General features: G+C 45.3%; 1 protein-coding gene across 3 annotated transcripts in view; it reads left to right on the top strand.

Annotated features, from left to right (window-relative positions):
* ASAP1 (ArfGAP with SH3 domain, ankyrin repeat and PH domain 1) overlaps nt 1-20,297 on the top strand; it is a 2,040,747-nt gene that overhangs the window by 1,903,905 nt on the left and 116,545 nt on the right. For all 3 annotated transcript variants that reach the window (XM_078686749.1, XM_078686753.1, XM_078686750.1), the window contains one exon: nt 3,380-3,882. In XM_078686749.1, coding sequence (XP_078542875.1) covers nt 3,380-3,882 — 503 coding nt within the window. The remainder of the gene's footprint in view (nt 1-3,379; nt 3,883-20,297) is intronic.

The raw sequence follows: 20,297 nt of genomic DNA on the forward strand, positions 1-20,297 counted from the left end.
AAAACTTCAAACTCCACTGGCCTGCTAACCATTCTGGCATGTCCACTGTCCTGTGGAAATCATTGCCAGATAACCCTATATGTACCAAGGCCTTGCTAGTTTCAAAGCAACCAAAGACATCTCTTCAGTCTTCACATGGGCCCCTTATCCCTGCCAGCATGTGCACTAACATTTTCTTTTTTCGTCATTCACTTTAGTTTCTATTATATTTTCCCAGTTATCTCACTCTTCCTCCTCCTTCAGATGTAGTGAGCACTTGATACAGATACTCAAGAAGAAAAAACTCAAATCACATCTCTTCCATCTTTACCTGGACTTCTAATTTCTCTGTGTATGTGCTTTTACTTTACCTTCTCTTGAGATTCATTTTAGATACACTTCTTCTTGTCCTCTCAGTCTTCTCTACTATTCCTTCTGATTCTTCCTTTGTTTTTCCTGGCCCTTTGAGTCCTTCACTCAACACAACTGTGCTGCATCTTAAATTCTTATTGCTTTTCTTGTGAACTTGTTCTTCCCTCCTCTTTAATATCTTCTTTTCTTTTGAAAGTCTTGTTTCTTTTCTTCTGGCTGCTCCCAGAACGGAAAGGAGTGTCTGCTTCTCCTTTCTCCTTATAGGGGTGAGGTGGAGCATAGAATGCCAGCAAGGGTGATGGTGTGACCACCGTGGAACGGCGGTCCATCTTTGGTAAGAAGGATGCTTGTGGGCGCAGAACCAGTTTGTGTGAGAAGAATCTTCGGCTAGTTAGGAGCTCTTCTCTGAAGAGCGTTACTGAAGGAAATTAACATGTTCTTTATGTCAATTTGAAGAAGCCTTTCTTGGATTTGTCCCAGGGTCCATTCTTGAAAATCTGTTATATCATAGCAATTTCAGACTCACTTTTCATTCATGAGCGTGATTCTTCCTCCACAGAGATTTTTAGCCTTACGGAGCATGAGTCTCCTATTTAAGGCCAATCCGAATCAGCGAACGACGTCAACGTTACAACATTTGAGCTTGATGACTTCTGATCAATTCTTTGGTCCACAGACCCAGTTGCAGATATGAACCCTTCTGTGGGCGCACTTAGTAGTGGAAGCATGTAGCTCTGCAGAAGGGATATTTGTTTTCATTACCCATGGTCAGAATTGACTGTAGTTTTAGAAGCATCCCTAAAAGTTTGGTGTGCTCATCTACAGAATTGCCGTTCAGTGCAAATATGTTCAACACAGGAAAGTATGCTTTCTCATACACTATAGAATTGGGAGCTACCAGGCTGTGGTTGCAGCCTATGCAGGTTTCAACCAGTTGTATGTGGTACATCAACAAGTAAGGAAAATACATTTTCGCCCCCTATGTGTGGAGGCTAGTCCTAGAGAAAGAACAAGTCTTTTAACAGCTAATCGAGCAGGGAAAAAAGAGAACAAGAAAGCAGACTGTCTGAACTGGATGATGTCTGTAAATCACAATGGGCATTTTTGCCCAGAGGTGATGTCCTGGATTCTAAATGTTTCACAGCATAGATCTGTTGTCGTAAGACAGAATATGCATTGTCCTTGTTTTTGCATGCGGGAAATACATTTTTCTAAAAATGATCCTTCAACCTCGATAATGTGTTTCCTCTTTTACAGTTGAAAACGAAAGCCCCTCCCAAGTTTTGCCTTCACCAAGCACAAATGATTCTGGTTTCCAAAGAATGGGCTTGTGGACCCAGCTATTAAGATCTTGACCTTAGCCTAGCCTTGTCTTCACTACTTCCTCTGAGGGACTATCAGTTATGTCAGTAAGATAGCACTCTTGAAAGGTTGGCATTTGATAGTTATTACCTTCCTCATAGAATTTGGGAAGTGGTTAGTGGCTCGAATTTAACATGAGCAACTTAGTTTAGTAGGTGGTCTGTGGGTGCTGTTTGGTATAGAGATTTTTTCATGCCCCCTCTGTAGACGCAGATGCTTCATTATCTACAGTTTTGCCCTTCATTTCTGTGAAAAGGGCCATAATGTAAATACAACTATAGGTTATTTAGCTAAATAACAACTTGTCTGTTTTCACCTGAGCAGGGCTCATGTTTTTTAAACTTCTTGTAGGTTTTTTGAAGCCTTAACCAAAGAGGTTCTCCCAAAACAATTTATTGTTCCTGCTGTGGTTTAAATTTGATGTTGGTGTGTCTACTTTTCATTGGATACTTTGCACTTATGCGATCTTAACTTTCTTTTGTGGAATGTAGCCTTTTTTGTTTGCAATTGCTTTGGTTAGGAAGTTTATTGGATTTCGGGTCCTGTCTTTTTGTTTATCCATTGTTGTTTTTCAGAATAACAAGTCAATGCTGCAGTTTCAAGCCTCCCTTTTAGTCTAAGGCTATGTCTGATATCCAGATCTCTTATTCTATATTTTTGCCTGCTTTCTTTTCTCGTCCACAACCTTCTAAACATGGAGACACATAATACAGGCACGACTTAAGAAGGGCATGAGTTTTTATATCCCGTGTACCTCTGGGTTCTGAAAGATTGACAGTCTGTTAGTCTGTTTCCAAGGTATCTACAGTTACGAAGCGTATGATTTCTCACTGGGTTTCACTGGTGAGAGCATTAAAATGAGGGAGCTGGAAAATCTACTGTGAGTGGTGTAAAGCTAATTCCACAGAGAGTGTGGCTGTGGCTTTTAGGGATATTTCAGTGCAGTTGATTTGCAATGCTGCTAGCTGGTCTTCATTCTTTCTCGAAACACTTTTGCCTTGAAATGGGGAATAAGCCTCCATCACAGTTTGGTATGGTAGGTTTATATTCTATTTCATCAAAATTTGACTTTGTCCTCCCCATTCCTCATGTTGTATGGGGAAGTGCCTGTGAGTGTGTGGAAGTTTTTGTTTCTGGCGGGAGTCAAATCATTACAAGTACAAATTACATAAATTGATGCATGTGAATGTTCCTGCACATTATTTACACCCTTCCATCATGAGTATTGCTCAGCTTTTTCTGCGCCAACGTTTTATGTCCATAAGAGTATTGCTTAGCTTTTTCTGCGCCAACGTTTTATGTCCATAAGACATTGCAGGTGTGGTAAAAAGATGGAACTGATGTCACAGGAACACATAGCCCCTTATATTGCATTCAGCACTTTACTTCTGGTAGAGTTGCAAGATAGTGATTTTATGCCATTTTCAGTGATACCTCAATGGTGAGTGCTCTGGATGAATTATCGGATGCTGTCTGGCGTCTGGAAGTGGTTTCAAGTAAGTAATCTGGAAGAGTAGTCATCAACCTTATCCATCAAAAAGAATGTTAGTGAAGGCAAGCAATTAGAACTTCTATGTTATACATGATCCATCTCACAAAATGTGTTCATACTGTGGCATGCAAATAAAATATATAGTCATTGTCTTGTGTATGATCTTTTTTTTAGTTGCACTAAGAAAAATAGATGCCAGTTATCATCTTTCCATGGATAGATATAATCAGCAACCTGAAATTTCACAAAAGTCACCACAAACTGTAGATCTTCCACCAAAACCACTATTTGTTGACATACCTTCGAAGCTGCAGACTGGAGATGTATCTCATAAACCTCAAGTGGGAGAATTGCCCCCAAAACCTGGAGAACTACCCCCAAAACCCCAGCTTGGAGATTTGCCACCCAAACCACTACTTGGGGATTTACCTCCAAAACCACAAGTAAAGGATCTTCCACCAAAACCACAGCTCGGTGAGGTAACATCAAAAACACAAGTAGGAGAAATATCACTGAAGACTCCTATGTCAGACTTACATCACAAACCTCAGCTAGCGGACCTTTCTCCAAATAAGCCGACAAGTGATTCCATCCAGAGGCAGATATCTCAAGAATCCAGTGATGGAGCACCTCCGCTTCCAGAGACTCCGGTTCCCCTGCCCAGAAAAATCAATACAGTAAGTATACATTGTAGATTTAAAGCCAACTGGCATGATGATCTTAAAGAACTTGTTTTAAGAGTAATATATATATATATAAAAACTATATATATAAAAACTGAAATGGCTAAAGATCAATATGATGTCATAGTTAGGTTTTGATATAAGGTAAAAACTAGCATTTAAAAATGAAAATACTCTGAAATTCAGCAGGTTCAGTTTAGTGAGCTAGATAACTTGAGCCACCACCATGACTGCTTTTGACCTCATATGTTACATCACTCATATTAATTGATATCATTAATGATCTATATCTTACAGTCATTGCGACACTGTCCTATTGGGTTGTGGGCTTGAAGGGATTTAATACACTACACTTGTCTATTCACCTTAATGGGATTACCAAATTAAAGACATTACACGGCCTGCAATTTTAAGTCAAGATGTTGACAGGTATACATTTGCTACTGTAAAGAAATCTTCAGGCCCTGTGGACAACACTCTGTAGTTTAGTAAAATACGCACTCACTGGTATAGAACGTTAGAATCATGCTTTTTACTAAAGTATGATGTAAACCACCTCAAAGCAAGACACCCCTACATGCTAATGTATTCAGTAATATGAAGTTCTGGAAATAGTCATGTACAATGTATACAACATATCTATGGCACTGTATTAAAACTACTTAACATGGACAAATGCCTAGATATCCACTGGTGGTTAATGTATTTTGAAAAGCAGCTTAAGCCTTTCTTACAGCTTTTTTAGAACAGGCATTCATTTTAAGCCATAACCTGCTTTCTAATATACCTCTGCAGCCGACACCAGGTGCGCTCCGCCTTTACATTGTTTAATATGGAGTACATGTTCCATCCTAAGCTTTTGTAATTTGTAAATGGTGCACCATATAACTATGCACAATTACACTTGTCTCCAGGGCTTATGTTAATTCCATGCTATAGACCCGCACTTGCACGCTCAATAACTCAATGCTGTGTATGATTATAGTGTTACACTAATGTCATTAGTAATAAAATTTAAAATGTCATGAGTAATTTAATATGAGGTCATAAACAGTGCATTGCGTGGGCACAAGTTATAGTTAGTTTAGTAACTTATAACTGGTGAATTTCAGAGGTCTTTTGGTTTTTAAGTGTTTCAACACCTAACTATGCCACTGTAACCATTTTTTTTCAGTGAACTTCTAGGTTTTTTTTTTATGTAAGCGAAGATCTTATCAATTGTAATGAATTATAATCAACCAATGAATGTGAATGTATTAAATGACTTCTTATGGCGACATTAACAAAGGTGTTAGCCGAAACACATCTGTCTTTACACCCGTTCATTAAAATTGAGTCAAACCCCTCCCGTGAGTTCTGACCGTCTGTTGTTGCAGTGGAAGGAGTGATTCATTTCCGTGAGTTCACCCTCGCACAGTTGAGCTCCTGCCCGTGAGTGTAGTGTCTTACTGGTGACTACCGAGCAGGGAGGTGTGTGTGTGTGTGTGTGTGTGTGTGTGTATACATATATATACACACGTACAAAATTAAGGAGCTCTTAAGCAACTGAGAAGATGGGTTGGCTGAGTAAACATGTGGAAAGAGGATGATGTGTCTATGTAGATGTCTCTCTCTTTAACTGTTTTAGCCCATTTAAAAATACATTATACCTCAAAGTACTAAACAAAACATAAGTTTGGGAGGCACGGAATCCACATAGCTATGTTGCAGGAAACACTTACATCAAAATCAGAGACTCAAAAGCTCCACGAGAAATGGAGAGGTCAGATGTTCTCTGCGACTTAATCTGATCTGGGTAGCCGTTCAGTCTTTAGCTGTGAGGGGGACATAGAGGGGAGATATGTCCTGGTGCATGCTGAACTAGACGGTACAGAAATCTGCCGACTGAATGTCTATGCCCCGAATCGGAATGACTGAGATTTTTACCTACACTTGGAGACTCACCTACTGCCATATGTAGGGACCCCTGTATCATGGGCTGGGGACTTCAATTGTGTCCTGGATGGCACACTGGACAGGCACCCCCCACATCCCCTGCTTTCCCCCAAGAGCACACACTAAACCCAGCATGACTGCTCCTCTCTGAGGGTTCAAGGATCGCTTGGGTTATGTAGACATATGGCGCTATACCTGTTTTATCCCTGTGCGCACCGTCTTTAGTAGACTAGATCAGTTCCTACTCTGAGGTGGGGCCACGACAGTATTGCAGACGTGAGTGCTGGGGCGGATAATTCCCCATGCTACTGGAATGGGGGACGGGAATCAGGCGGCTGTGGGTCCCCCTTTTGCGACTGCAGCCAGAGGCTACGAAAGACAATGTATTCCGGGGAGAGATTACAGAGGTTACCAGTGATTACTTTGACAACAACTGGCATTTCACTGCTTGGAGGGTGACAGAATGGGAAGCGCTAATGGTGGTAACATGTGAAGAGTGCTGCTCAAAGGTGTGCCGGGTTGAGAAAGTACCTGGAGATGGACCTATATGCGGCAGAAGATGCCTTGGCTAAACTGCAGGGAGAGGAACCCGTTGGGATGGCTTAGGGAGAGGCACTAATGCGCGCCTAGCGCAGGGTGGTAGACATATGGCACAGGTTGGACTGCCTGGTCCGCCATCAATATCGCCAGTTGCTCCACTGGGGTGGGGGACAAATCAGGGCAGTTATTGGCATTGCTACCTAAACGTGAAGGCCCTCCCCACCCTGATGATTCTGACACTTAGGCGGGCGAATGGAAATCCTGTGTTAACACAGAATGGCATTAAGTACCTACTACGTGTTTACTTGATGACAGTGCATAGAGAGGATATACAGGCTGACTCGGCAGTCATGGGGCAATTCCTGGATTACCTTGACCTTCCCTGCCTCACGGAAGGCCAACATGACGGCCTGGGTCAGGAAATTCACCTGGAGGACTTCCGAGAAGCAGTGGCTAACATGGCTCTCAGTAAATCTCTGGCCCCTGACGGTTTACCAGTAGAGTATTTCCAGGCTTTTGCAGAACTTCTGTTCTCTCGTTTGCTGAAGACCCTGCAGAAGGCCAGACATGTGGGGATTATGCCTCCATCAATGAGGGAGGCCCAAACCAGGCAAGGACCCTCATGTGCCCGGCTCCTATCGGCCATTATCCCTGCTGGGTGTTGATACTAAGATATTAACTAAATTACAGGTGATGTGCCTGGGTAGGGTAATGACCTATTTGGTCCATGGGAACTAAAGCAGGTTTATGCCAAGCAGGGGTACCCATACCAATCTGCGAAGGTTATCTCATATTCTACATGCAATGGCAACCATGATTATACAAGCTATTGCTTTAGCTCTATATATTGAAAAGGTCTTCAAAACCCTGTGGTGGGACTGTAGGAGGTTCTGGGAAGAATGGGTCTTGGTCAGGAATTTATTTCTCTGGTTCGCCTACTATACGGTCAGCACATGGCACAGATTCATATTGGTGGTGTAATTTCTGACATTACCTCTATAGAACAGGGCACGAGACAGGGATGCCTGTTATCCCCACACCTTTTCTCACTGTCGATGGAGCCATTGGCGACCGACTATGGCGTGACATGGCCCGCTGGGGGGATGTTGGGGACGGCCGTCCCCATGTTGTGTCCTTATATGTGGATGATGCATTGCTTTATATAACTCACCCCGAGGAGGCAATGCCTAGCCATTTGCTCACCTTGGCCCAGGTCTTTTTCTGGATATTGGATGGTGGTGTTGGACCTGTAGGATGCCTTTTTCCATATACCTGTACAGCCTGTGCCCCTGAGCCATTTGCAGTTACAGGACAAGAGCATTTTTAGTACACAGTGCTCCCCTTTGGTCTCACCGCACCCCTGTGGTGCTCACAAAAGAGATGGTGGTGTTGGCATCACACCTTCAGAGGTCGGGGCGCTAGTCTTCCCCAACCTCAACGACTGGCTGTTGAAGGCAGGCTCATCCCAGGAAGTCATCAACCACCTCGAGACTATGGCGAAGCTCCTGTTTTCTCTAGACTTTGCAATCAATGTGCCAAAGTCACCCCTGACTTATTCTCAGATGCTCCCCTTCATTGGAGCTATTGCGGACACGGTTCGGTTTCGTGCCTTTCTCCACGGAAAGAGAGTCTAGGACATTGAGGCTATAATCTTAATCTTTTAGCCTAGTCCAGGTTTTCAGTGAGATCATCGCTGAGGTTGCTGAGACTGATGTACGCCAGGTGGCATATGCACGCTCTGCAGTGGTATCAGAAATCCCCGTGGGCCCAACAAGAAGGGGACCTTTCTGACCATGTTCAGATTTCAGAGGGGACTGCAAAAGATGTGCAGTGGTGGTTGCTAGATCGCAATTGGGTCAACTGCAGACCCTTCTCCCTTCCCCAACCGGAGCTGACAATAGTGACTCATACATACCTTCTGGGTTAGGATGGCCATCTGGGAGAGGTGGAGATCAGAGCCTCTGGTCGTTGGCAGAGTACCGGCTCCACATAAAACTTCTGGAGAAGAGAGCCGTCTACTTGGCGCTGAAAGCCTTCTTTCATCCATTAAGGGGAGACTGGTACAGGTGCTCACAGACAAAACCACTGCTATGTAGTACTACAACAAAGAGGACAGGGTGAGGTCATGGACCCTCTACTAGGAGGCCTCAGGAAATGGCTGGACCACCAAGGAGGTTTGATGGTGGAGAACCACCTTTGAGGATTATTGAATGCATGAGCTGGACACCTAGCAGATCATGAATGGCAGTTGTGCCCGGAAGTAATGCAAGGTCTCTTCCGCGAATGGAGAACACATTGACTCGATCTTTTCTCCCCCACCGAGAATTCACAATATCAGCACTTCTGAACGTTGGAGTGTCCAAGGTATCCCCCTCTCAAATATGCATTCAGCATTGAGTGGAACTCTGGACTCCTGTACGCCTTTCGGACAATATAACTCTTGTCTGAGTTCTCAAGAAGATCAGAACAGACCATGCCACAGTCATCCGAGGGGCTCTGGATTGGGCATGGAGAGTATGGTATCCGGGATGCCTGGGCTTGAGCATATGTCCTCCGAACGGGCTGCGCCCCCAGAAGGACCTGCTGTTGCAGCAGCAGGGCAGGGTTCTGCACCTGAACCTTCGCACAATCCACCTTAATGCTTCGAGATTGAGCTGCGACAGCTAAACACCTTCGACCTTCTTCTGGAGGTGGTTGATGTCCTCTTGGCAGCCAGGCATCCCTCAACAAAAACTGTATATGCCTTTCACTGGGACATGTATGTGGCTTGAGCGGCACACACTAGTTTGACCCCAGATAATCCCCTACCTGTCAAGTTATCTGATGTTCTGGTATTTGTTCCGTCTTGCCCAGCCAGACTTTGCTTTGAGCAAAGTTAAGGGTTATCTTTCTGCCCGCTCTGCCTTTTTACAATTGCCAGATCAGTCCTTGTTGTTTAAGTTACCGGTTGTGATTCGATTTTTATAAGGGCTGTAACACATTTCCCTCTTCTCCCTTTGTCATGCCCCCAATGGGACCTTAATATGGTCCTGACGTATATGATGTGCACTTCGATCAAGCAGCTCTACAGCTGTCCACCATGGTTCCTTACAATCAAAACTATGTTCCTCTTCGCCATTATCTCAACACAGTGTGTGAGTGATTGAGTGTCAGGCTTTTTGTGTCAATCCTCCATACACAGACAAACTGGCTCTGCAGACTCTGGCATCCTTCCTGCCGAAAGTTGTGACTCATTCCACATTGGTCAAATCAGGAAGAGACTACATTGCTCAGACCCCAGGAGAGCACTGAGCTTATGCATAGATTGTACCAAAGACAACCGGCTGGATGTTCAGCATTTTGTGTGATTCTCTGGAGTGAAAAATGGAAAGACAGTGCAAAACAGAACGATCGCCCTCAGGATTGTGCTCTGCATTAAGATCTGCTACAAACTGCCCAAAAACAAGACTCTAGAAGGACTGCATGATCATTTCACCAGGGCTAAAGCTTCTACCACTGCGTTGCCATGCAAAGTCCCTTTCCTAGATATTTTCCAGGTGACTAAAGGGGCGTCCATCCATACATTCACAAAGCATTATTACCCGGACAGTCCTGTTTGCCGAGAGGGGTATTTGTCCAGTCAGCTCTGCAGGACTTTCTGGCCTGAGTCTATTCACGGCCCCTTTGAATAGGCATTGCTTTGGTATGTATTCAAAAGGTGAGGAATCTGCTGCTAGACATCTCTATCAGGATAAAAAGTTATTTTGATAACGCTCTTTGTGGTTGAGACTCTAGCCCCTGATTCCTTACTGAACCTCGCCTCCTCCCTGTTCTGTGATTGGGCTCTATCCATTATTAAGATCACACGTCTAGGTGAGGGATCTGCAGCTGGATAGTCTCTACCACAAAGAGTATTACAGAAGCTAAGTATCTTGTTCTTCCATGCCAGTAGACACATATTCAGAGCTACCCCTCAACTCTTTGAGATTCTTTCTATTAACAATCCTTCTAAAATTCTACAGTGTGCAAGGGAAATATGTCCCCTTCCAAATGTATAGGGTTTAAACCCTGTGAGGAATATCACAAACACGTATCTGAGTCTGATCCATATGTGGTTTGCCTGTGGTGCCGAGGCTTGGACCACTACTCTAAGGCCTGTACTGATAATGCCTTGAAGCATCCCAAGGCCGTTTGAGACCGGGAAGCGAAGCTCTTTGTGGCAGAGCACAGCAATAGTGGATCGGTCCAAGTCTAAAGGTAGGACCCCGTCCCACTCCTAAGGTTGCTCTTGCGATAGATCTTTACAATCTAAGATCTCTTGAAAATCCGAGCTGAAGTGTGACTGGGCTCCTTGCAATCAATCCCGGTCTCTTGAGAAGTAGCAAAGATGTCATTGTGGTTCCTGAAGTCGCTTTACTTCAGATTCAATTCCGACCCTTGTTCCTTGGCATCCGGAATTTCTAGGGCCATGGGTAACGCCACAGCAAATTAAAGACTTCTGCAAATCAATGGTGCAGCTTTTTGGCACATTACGGGCTTTGTCTGACACGCTTGTGGGGCCCGAGGAGCAGAGAGGATCACAACTGGGTGTGCGTCACTGGGTTCATCCTCCATGACTTCGGTACCGGTTCCCTTACCAGTGCTACAACCCACAATGTAACATGATCCACCGACTCAATGCTGGTGCAATTGACTCTTAATGATGATGGCGAACCCATAGAGCTGTCCAATGCCGACGCTGTGAGGCCCCGACATTTACCAAGGCCGGGCGCTCCTTTATCTGAGCCGTTACCTCTTTACTTTACCACCCAGCCGACTCTGATGCAAGCCTCTACCTTCAAGAAAAGCTCATGTCATTCATGAGTTATTCGGCCAGACTCCGTAATGTGGGCTATGCTGCTGGGGAAGAGATTGTCCTGCACTAGAACTACTGGTACGAAGACCTCCCAAGATCCCAGAATTCTGGATTCCTCGCCAGACAATAAATTAGTCCTCCACCCCCCAGCACCTGCCACGAGTTCTGAGCTTCGACTACCTTTCAAGGAGGCTCTTACTATAATGCTTGAGGGTACCTGGGCCAAACTCTGCTTAGGTGTACTTGTGTGTCGCCAGATACCATCTCCCTGCTTTGGGCAACCCAGCCTTCCTCATCCATCACCCCACTCCTTAGAGCCTTGTGGTGCAAGCTACGGCTAGCCGAGAAGACCCAAACGTATTTCCCACTATTCCCTCTTACAGGGAATCGAAGAGGATGGAGACTTTTGGTTGGCTGTTTTTGTCCTCTACAAGATTGGCCCTTCGCTCAGAGAATGAAAGCTGTCTCTTAATTCATCCCTCACAATGCTTGTGGGAATACGTGGCCCAAGTATTGCCCAGGGTCCTGAAAGAAGCCTGTGATATACTATCCTAGGGAATGCAAGATGATCGTGATGGGACCAAGTTCACCATCCACTGCAGACTGGATATCACTGATTACCTTAGCAGGGTTAGTGGCACTAGTGTAGCTATTTGCAGGTATGGCTAGTTGCAATACACTGTTTTTTCAGTAGATGTCCAGACTAGTCTTATGGCCATGCCATTTGACAGATCCTGATTTTTTTTTAAGGCTAAAGCGGACTCGGCCCTGGAGCGCTTCAAAGTTAGCAGGGCACATCGCTCCATTGGCATTTCTGCTCCTCTGTGCCAGCCACGCCAGCAGTTTGACCCATTCATAGTTATGGTAGAGGCTGTTAATATCGCCAGCAGATCCCAAAGGAGAGGGTAACAGGGAAAGCGTGCATCCCTTTATCCTGCCGCCCAAGCCTCTTTATCATACGTGTAAGGAAATGCCCCTGTTCGAGGCATATGAGCTGCAGATTGTACACTTAGCAATAGATCGCCACCTGGTGTTGGGCTCGGATGATTGCAGGTTGTTGTCTTCTTGGAAGAAGTCTTTTTAGTCACGAGATAGGTGACTCCTCCCGTGGACAATACTGCGCATGGTCCTCGACTCCATCCTCAGATTGGTTTTTTCCGCCACAGGGTTCGGATGAAAGTTTTCCGCTTCGGCGAGAAAAGACACTTTTCGACATTTTCGAAGCGAAAACTTTAGACAACCAACTTTCGGCATCGAATAAACCTTTCGACATCACAGCTACATCCCGGTGCGTCGACGCGGGCCGGTAGGCCTATCGGCGCCGTACGGCCTACGCCTCTTGGACAGAACTCCATTCAAGAGATGCCCGGTATGTCGATCAAAATTCCCTCATAGCGACCATCACGAGGTTTTCAACCTCTGTCTCTCGCCAGAACACAACAAGTCGACCTGCACAGCCTGTGCCTCCTTCCAATCGAAAAAGACCATTCGGCATCGGAGGGCCCGTCGACACGAGATGAGGAGATCAGCGCCAGCACCGGAGGCCATATTTGAGGAGGAGATCGTCGAAGAAGACTGTCAGATCCCGATTAGCCCACAACAAGACTGTTCCTTCTGGTCCTAGATTTACTCCGCATCATGCTGTAAATACCACGTTCCCTATCTGGAGTTGGTTACAAAGAAGAGTGCGAATGGGGGCAAGGTCATTCCCGTAGTGGTTCCTGGTTGTGCCGCTACTTCATTAGGTCAGCGCTCTAGTGGTTATCACTGGCGGCCATTTCGTGACCGCTCGCGCTATCTCCTGCGCACTTCAACTGTGATTTTCTGGCGGTTAGACGCGCTCTGCCTCTCGCGTCTGGTAAATCCGCAATCTGTATTGATAATTGGACCTCCGCAAGTCTTGGAGCCTGGAACTGTTATCGCTCCAATTCTCCAGTCCTGCAGCACCTGATAATCCTGTGACACTGCTAATTCGTGTCTTGTAATTTTCTCGGCGGCTTGCTGGAGAATTCCGAAGACAGCATTTGAGAGAGTCTCTCTCAGTCAGCACCTGGTAGGAGTTTCTGTCCTAGTATCTTGACCCAACGTCTGCGGTAAGAGACTTCGTTTTCCTGTGAATATTTTGATTTGAAGACATTCGTTGCGGAGCTGAACTGTGTTGAACTCAGTCAATGGAGAACAGTTTGAGTAATTGGTTTTCCACTTTGGGCTAATGCGTAGAAGCTTTTGCTGAGGACATTTTCAGTAGGAATATTCTTCCATAACTACAACCCAGCCTCCAGTCAACTGATGCTAAGTATATAGGGGTATCTTATTCTATGCATAAAATAGATACAGTTGTATACCACCTGTAACTTTCCGGTCTGGAGTTCTAGCCCTGGAAATTCCACTTGAGTAGTTTCATTCCTGAAAAGAGACTATTCTTTCAACACAAGAACTTATTTACAGAGAGCAGCAAATTCCACACATTAATAAGGTAGGCTGAGTCTGGGAATAAAACGAGAGTAGTTTGAGAAGCCAATTATGTGTAGAACTGTAGTAATGTTGTGATTACTGTTCTAGGTGCAACTTGACCAGTTAGAAGAGTCTAGAAGGCACCAGTGTGGCAGTCTCTCTTTTGTCTATCCACTTCCCCTTTCCCTTTCATTCCTGGACTTAGAGTTCTCTGGGTTCAGGGGTGTGGGGGAGTTGGGAATTACTCTTCAGAAGATATTCATCCTTCACGTCAGCTGCTCCCACGGAATCAGAGGAATTCAGGTACCTTCTTGACAGATTGAAGTGCCAGTATTTCTTCCGACTGGGCAGCATGGCTGAAGGCTTAGATGTCAAGGCTTTAGCCTCCATTTTGGAAGGATTACAGAAACAGTTAAGTGAAACCAGGGAAGAGGTCAGGAAATCAAACCAGGAGGCAAGTTACCTTCGTCAGAGAATAGATGAACTTTCAGTCAGCCCTAGTCCGAATTTTGGGGGTCTTAAATCTCCCACCTTTGCCCCCTCTCCCTCTTCAGCTTTGACCACTCAAGTGGTGCATGCAATGTCCCCAACCATTCCGTTGGCCCCACCAGAGAGGTTTCAAGGGGATCCTCATAAGGCCCAAGTATTTTTGACACAATGCTCTCTGCATTTTCTCTGTAAGCCCATTTTGTTTAAGGAGGATCAGTCCAAGGTGGCGTTCATGCTCTCTTACCTGAGTGGTGATGCAGCGGCTTGGTCCATGCCGTTAGTTTCCTCTAATGATCCAGTTCTGTATACATTCGAAGACTTTAAGATGGAGTTTTTACGAATATTTGATTGCAGAACTATTTCTCAGACCACAGATAACGAATTGCTTGATTTGAAGCAGGGTAACAAGGAATTGGTGGCTTATCTGGCACAGTTCAATAAGTTGATCGTCGAAACGAATTGGCCTACCGAAAAGAGAGCTGCAATATTCTATAGAGGGCTAAAGGATGAGCTTAAAGATGGATTAGCCCAAATTCCAAAGAGACCAACAAATGTTTCCGAGTTAATTGATCTGGTACTCCAAATCGATCAGCGACAATCAGAACGGCGCAGTGAAAAGCGAAGAGATGTCAAACAGCTGCCCCCTCGTTTTGATCGAGTCAGGTCAGAAGCAGTTAAGACTATCGAAGGAAATTCTGGTGAAGAGCCTATGCAGATTGGCACAGTTAGAGGACCTCTCACGTCGGAAGAAAGAGAGAAGCGACGATTGGGAAATCTTTGTATGTATTGTGGAAAGTCTGGCCATTTTGTAAAAGATTGCACTAAGAAGTCAAAAACAAACCAGTGGGTAAAAGACAGGCCCCACCAGTAGAAGGAGTTGCTCTGGTGGGAGCGCCTCATGAGTCAACTCCCAAAGCTCAACATTTGGCAAACACTCTTCAGCCCGCCGCCCCTCATTTAATTTTATCGTGTAAGATTCAATTTGGAAAGACCCAGAATGAGGAAGTTTCCATTATGTTGGATTCAGGCTCAACGGGAAACTTTTGTGATATTCGGTTTGCTAAATCCCTAGGTATCCAATTTGAAAAGAAACTTCGACCTGAACCAGTTCGTGCAGTGGATGGCACCAGTTTATCTTCTGGACCGATTGTTTTTGACACAGAGGTGGTCACAGTTTTGGGACCTGGAGAGCATCGAAGTTATCTTAGATTCAATTTGATTGATGCTCCCCAATTTCAGATGATTCTTGGATTACCGTGGCTCACGGAACATAACCCTCATATCGACTGGGCCAATCGCACTGTGGAAATGAACTCAACCTTTTGCCAAGAACAATGCTTCCTTGAACAGAGTGAAAAGGTGCAGTCTTCTATGCCTTTCAGTTTGGCGGATCAAACTCAGATGATTTGTGCAGTGGAACTTCCTGAGATTCCAGAGGAATATCAAGACCTTAGTGAAGTATTCAACGAGAAAGAAGCCCGGAAGTTGCCGCCTCATCGGGAATATGACTGCAGAATTGAGCTTGAGCCAGGAGCGGCGTTGCCTTGTAGTCGCATTTATGCTCTATCTGAACCAGAAAATCGGCACCTTAAGGAATACATTGAGGAGAGTTTGGCATGTGGATTCATTCGCCCATCACAATCGCCTGTTTCTTCCCCCCTCTTCTTCATTCCGAAGAAGGATGGTTCCCTGAGAACGTGTATAGATTATCGAGCCTTAAATCAGGTCACCAAGAAAAACCGCTATCCGCTACCTCTCATTTCGGAGCTTTTAGATCAAGTAAAAGATGCATGTGTCTACACAAAACTGGATTTGAGAAGTGCGTACCATTTGTTGCGCATGGCAGAGGGCGAGGAATAGAAGACGGCGTTCCGGACGCGACTGGGGTTGTTTGAATACCAAGTAATGCCTTTTGGGTTGTGCAACGCCCCAGCCGCCTTTCAACACTTCGTGAATGATGTCCTTCGGGAGTTTTTGGACCGTTTTGCAGTCGTGTACATCGACGACATCCTCATTTTTTCCAACAGTCTAGAAGAGCATGTGGTTCACGTCCGTGCCATTTTGGAACGATTGTTGGAACATCATCTGTTTGTAAAGTTGGAGAAATGTGTTTTCCATTCTTCTCGGGTGGAATTCTTGGGGTTCATTCTTTCTCCTGAGGGAGTTTTCATGGATGACAACAAGTTACAAGCAATCAGATCTTGGCCAGCCCCTCGCTCGGTGAAGGAAATCCAAAGCTTTTTGGGATTTGCTAATTTTTATCGGCGATTCATCCAGAACTTTTCTGAGAAGGTGAGCCCAATCACCAAACTGTTAAAGAAGAATGAGCGGTTTGTTTGGGGAAAAGATTCAGAAGAGGCTTTCCAATCTTTGAAGGAAGCTTTTGTCTCAGCACCGGTCCTGCAACATCCAGATCTGAAAGAACCATTTTTTATTGAGGCAGATGCATCGAATCGAGCCATTGGTGGAATTTTGTCCCAAAGACACAAGCAAACTGGTCAGTTACATCCGGTAGCTTATCACTCTCGGAAATTGACCCCTGCAGAAATCAACTACTCAATAGCCGATAAAGAACTGCTAGCGGTGAAAGACGCTTTTAAAGTCTGGAGACACTATTTGTTGGGAGGACAGTTTTCACGGACCATCGAAACCTGCAATTCTTGAAATCAGCTCGAACTCTCACACCTCGCCAGTTGCGATGGTCTCTTTTCTTTGCGGATTATGATTTTGTTTTAACATATAAACCAGGTTCTGCCAACGGAAAGGCTGATGCCCTCTCTCGTCTCAGCACTGAAGAAGACTTTGAAGAAAAGACAGAGGTTTTATCATTCCTCAAGAGAAGATTGTGGCCTTAGTTTTGGAAGACGAATTAGGGAAAAAGATTGAAGAAAGATTCCTAGGAGAAGAATTCACCAATTGGATCTCTGAAGGTCCTGATCGAATGATTCGTGATGGGAAACCATATGTCCAAGGAAAAATGTTCGTTCCTAGTGAGGAATTACAGAAAGAAGTAATTCAGCGGCTTCATGACCACCCTTTGGCCGGGCACAAGGGAGTGTTCAAGACCTTGGAATTGGTGAAGAGGACCTATCTTTGGCCAGGTATGGAAACTCAGGTGAGACAGCATGTGGCCTCTTGTGAACAGTGTGTTAAGGGGAAAAGTTCCAGACAGTCTCCTCAGGGTTTGCTCATGCCACTACCCACTGCTCCTTCCCCGTGGCACACCATTTTGATGGATTTCATAGTTGAGTTACCCTCCAGCCAAGGCTATTCCGTGATATGGGTGGTGGTTGACCAATTCACAAAAATGAGTCACTTTGTTCCATTAAAGGGTTTACCTTCTGCTCCTCAATTGGCATCACTATTCATTCAACACATAGTTAGGCTACATGGAATTCCTAAAATTGTGATTTCAGATAGGGGGTCACAGTTTGTTTCTCGATTCTGGAGATCCTTTTTGAAAGGGCTAGGAATTGACTCTCGTCTGTCCACCAGTTTCCACCCAGAGACGGATGGGCAGACAGAAAGAGTGAATCAAGATTTGGAGCAGTATCTCCGTCTGTATTTGATGGATCAGGAAGGGGAATGGCCCTCCCTTTTGAGTACAGCGGAGTTTGCCTACAATAATTCAGTTCATTCAGCTACAGGTTTCTCTCCATTTTTTCTAAATTCAGGTAGATATCCAAATATGCTCGCTGGTTGGGTGGAGGTAGATGTTCCAGCTGCTGAAGAGGTGATTCGGAAATTGCAGAAAACATTTCAGTCTGCATCTCAGAATCTCTCTAGAGCAAAATCCGGATATAAGAAACAGGCTGACAAGAAGCGAAGAGAAAGTCCAATCTATAAGTCAGGGGATCTGGTCTGGGTTTCCACTCGTCATATGAGATTAGTAGGGAATCGTAAGTTTCAGCCCCGATTTGTAGGCCCTTTCCCAGTTGTTCGCATGGTCAACCCAGTCAGTGTTAGATTAGCACTTCCAAAGTCTATGAAGATTCATCCAACATTTCATGTTTCCTTGATCAAACTGAATCAACCAAATCTTAGGCGTAATCTTTCTCCCACAGCTATTCAAGTTCATTCGGCTGATGAATTTGAGGTGAAAAGGATTCTGGATTCGAAATGGAGAAAGAACCGTTTGTTCTACTTGGTGGACTGGAAGGGTTTCGGTCCAGAAGATCGATCATGGGAACCTAGTTCTCAAGTTCATGCTCCTAGATTGGTGGCAGAATTTCATAAGACTCACCCGCAGAAGCCTAGGGAGGGGGCTTTGGTGGGGGGTACTGTCAGATCCCGATTAGCCCACAACAAGACTGTTCCTTCTGGTCCTAGATTTACTCCGCATCATGCTGTAAATACCACGTTCCCTATCTGGAGTTGGTTACAAAGAAGAGTGCGAATGGGGGCAAGGTCATTCCCGTAGTGGTTCCTGGTTGTGCCGCTACTTCATTAGGTCAGCGCTCTAGTGGTTATCACTGGCGGCCATTTCGTGACCGCTCGCGCTATCTCCTGCGCACTTCAACTGTGATTTTCTGGCGGTTAGACGCGCTCCGCCTCTCGCGTCTGGTAAATCCGCAATCTGTATTGATAATTGGACCTCCGCAAGTCTTGGAGCCTGGAACTGTTATCGCTCCAATTCTCCAGTCCTGCAGCACCTGATAATCCTGTGACACTGCTAATTCGCGTCTTGTAATTTTCTCGGCGGCTTGCTGGAGAATTCCGAAGACAGCATTTGAGAGAGTCTCTCTCAGTCAGCACCTGGTAGGAGTTTCTGTCCTAGTATCTTGACCCAACGTCTGCGGTAAGAGACTTCGTTTTCCTGTGAATATTTTGATTTGAAGACATTCGTTGCGGAGCTGAACTGTGTTGAACTCAGTCAATGGAGAACAGTTTGAGTAATTGGTTTTCCACTTTGGGCTAATGCGTAGAAGCTTTTGCTGAGGACATTTTCAGTAGGAATATTCTTCCATAACTACAACCCAGCCTCCAGTCAACTGATGCTAAGTATATAGGGGTATCTTATTCTATGCATAAAATAGATACAGTTGTATACCACCTGTAACTTTCCGGTCTGGAGTTCTAGCCCTGGAAATTCCACTTGAGTAGTTTCATTCCTGAAAAGAGACTATTCTTTCAACACAAGAACTTATTTACAGAGAGCAGCAAATTCCACACATTAATAAGGTAGGCGGAGTCTGGGAATAAAACGAGAGTAGTTTGAGAAGCCAATTATGTGTAGAACTGTAGTAATGTTGTGCTTACTGTTCTAGGTGCGACTTGACCAGTTAGAAGAGTCTAGAAGGCACCAGTGTGGCAGTCTCTCTTTTGTCTATCCACTTCCCCTTTCCCTTTCATTCCTGGACTTAGAGTTCTCTGGGTTCAGGGGTGTGGGGGAGTTGGGAATTACTCTTCAGAAGATATTCATCCTTCACGTCAGCTGCTCCCACGGAATCAGAGGAATTCAGGTACCTTCTTGACAAAGACGTCTCCGAGGACGAGAACCCACTCGAAGATATCTCCGAGGACGAGGCTCCACTCGTCGCTGAGGAAGACTCGCCTGATCTCCAGATCATATTGGGAGCAGAGGACTCGGACGATTCGATTCCATCTCGACAACCCGTGAGTACCTCTGCCCCTGCACAACAGACACTGCCCAAACCAAAGGCAACGGTCAGCACTCCGCCCATGGGGCCCAGTCGAGACCGAAATTTACCCTCCGACGGCCAGCCTTCGGGCTCGGCTCCGAGGAAAAAGACTATGCCTTCCGGTGCCTCAGCACCGAAAAAACCACATGTGACAATTCCACCTCCTCCATTGGCACCGAAACATCCTTCGACACCGAAGGACTCTTCGGCACCGAAGCTAACACGCCCTTCGGCGCCCAAAGACTCTTCGGCACCTAAACAGACATCGGTGCCTAACCCAAAAACAGTAACGGACTCGAAAGCTTCGACTCCGAAACCATAGGGTTCCAAAAACAAAGACGGAAAGATAGACTCCGGCGCTGCAGGCCCAACAAAACCTGTCTCCGCGCCGAAATCTTCAATAGCGGTACCAAAGACCACAAGGCCTGATACAGACAAGCCAAAACCACCTTCGGCACCGAAAAAATTGCCACAGGACTCAATCACTCCTCCTAAGGCAAAAAACACTAAACAAC

This window comes from Lissotriton helveticus, chromosome 4_1 (assembly GCF_964261635.1).
Source record: "Lissotriton helveticus chromosome 4_1, aLisHel1.1, whole genome shotgun sequence".
NCBI lineage: Eukaryota > Metazoa > Chordata > Amphibia > Caudata > Salamandridae > Lissotriton > Lissotriton helveticus.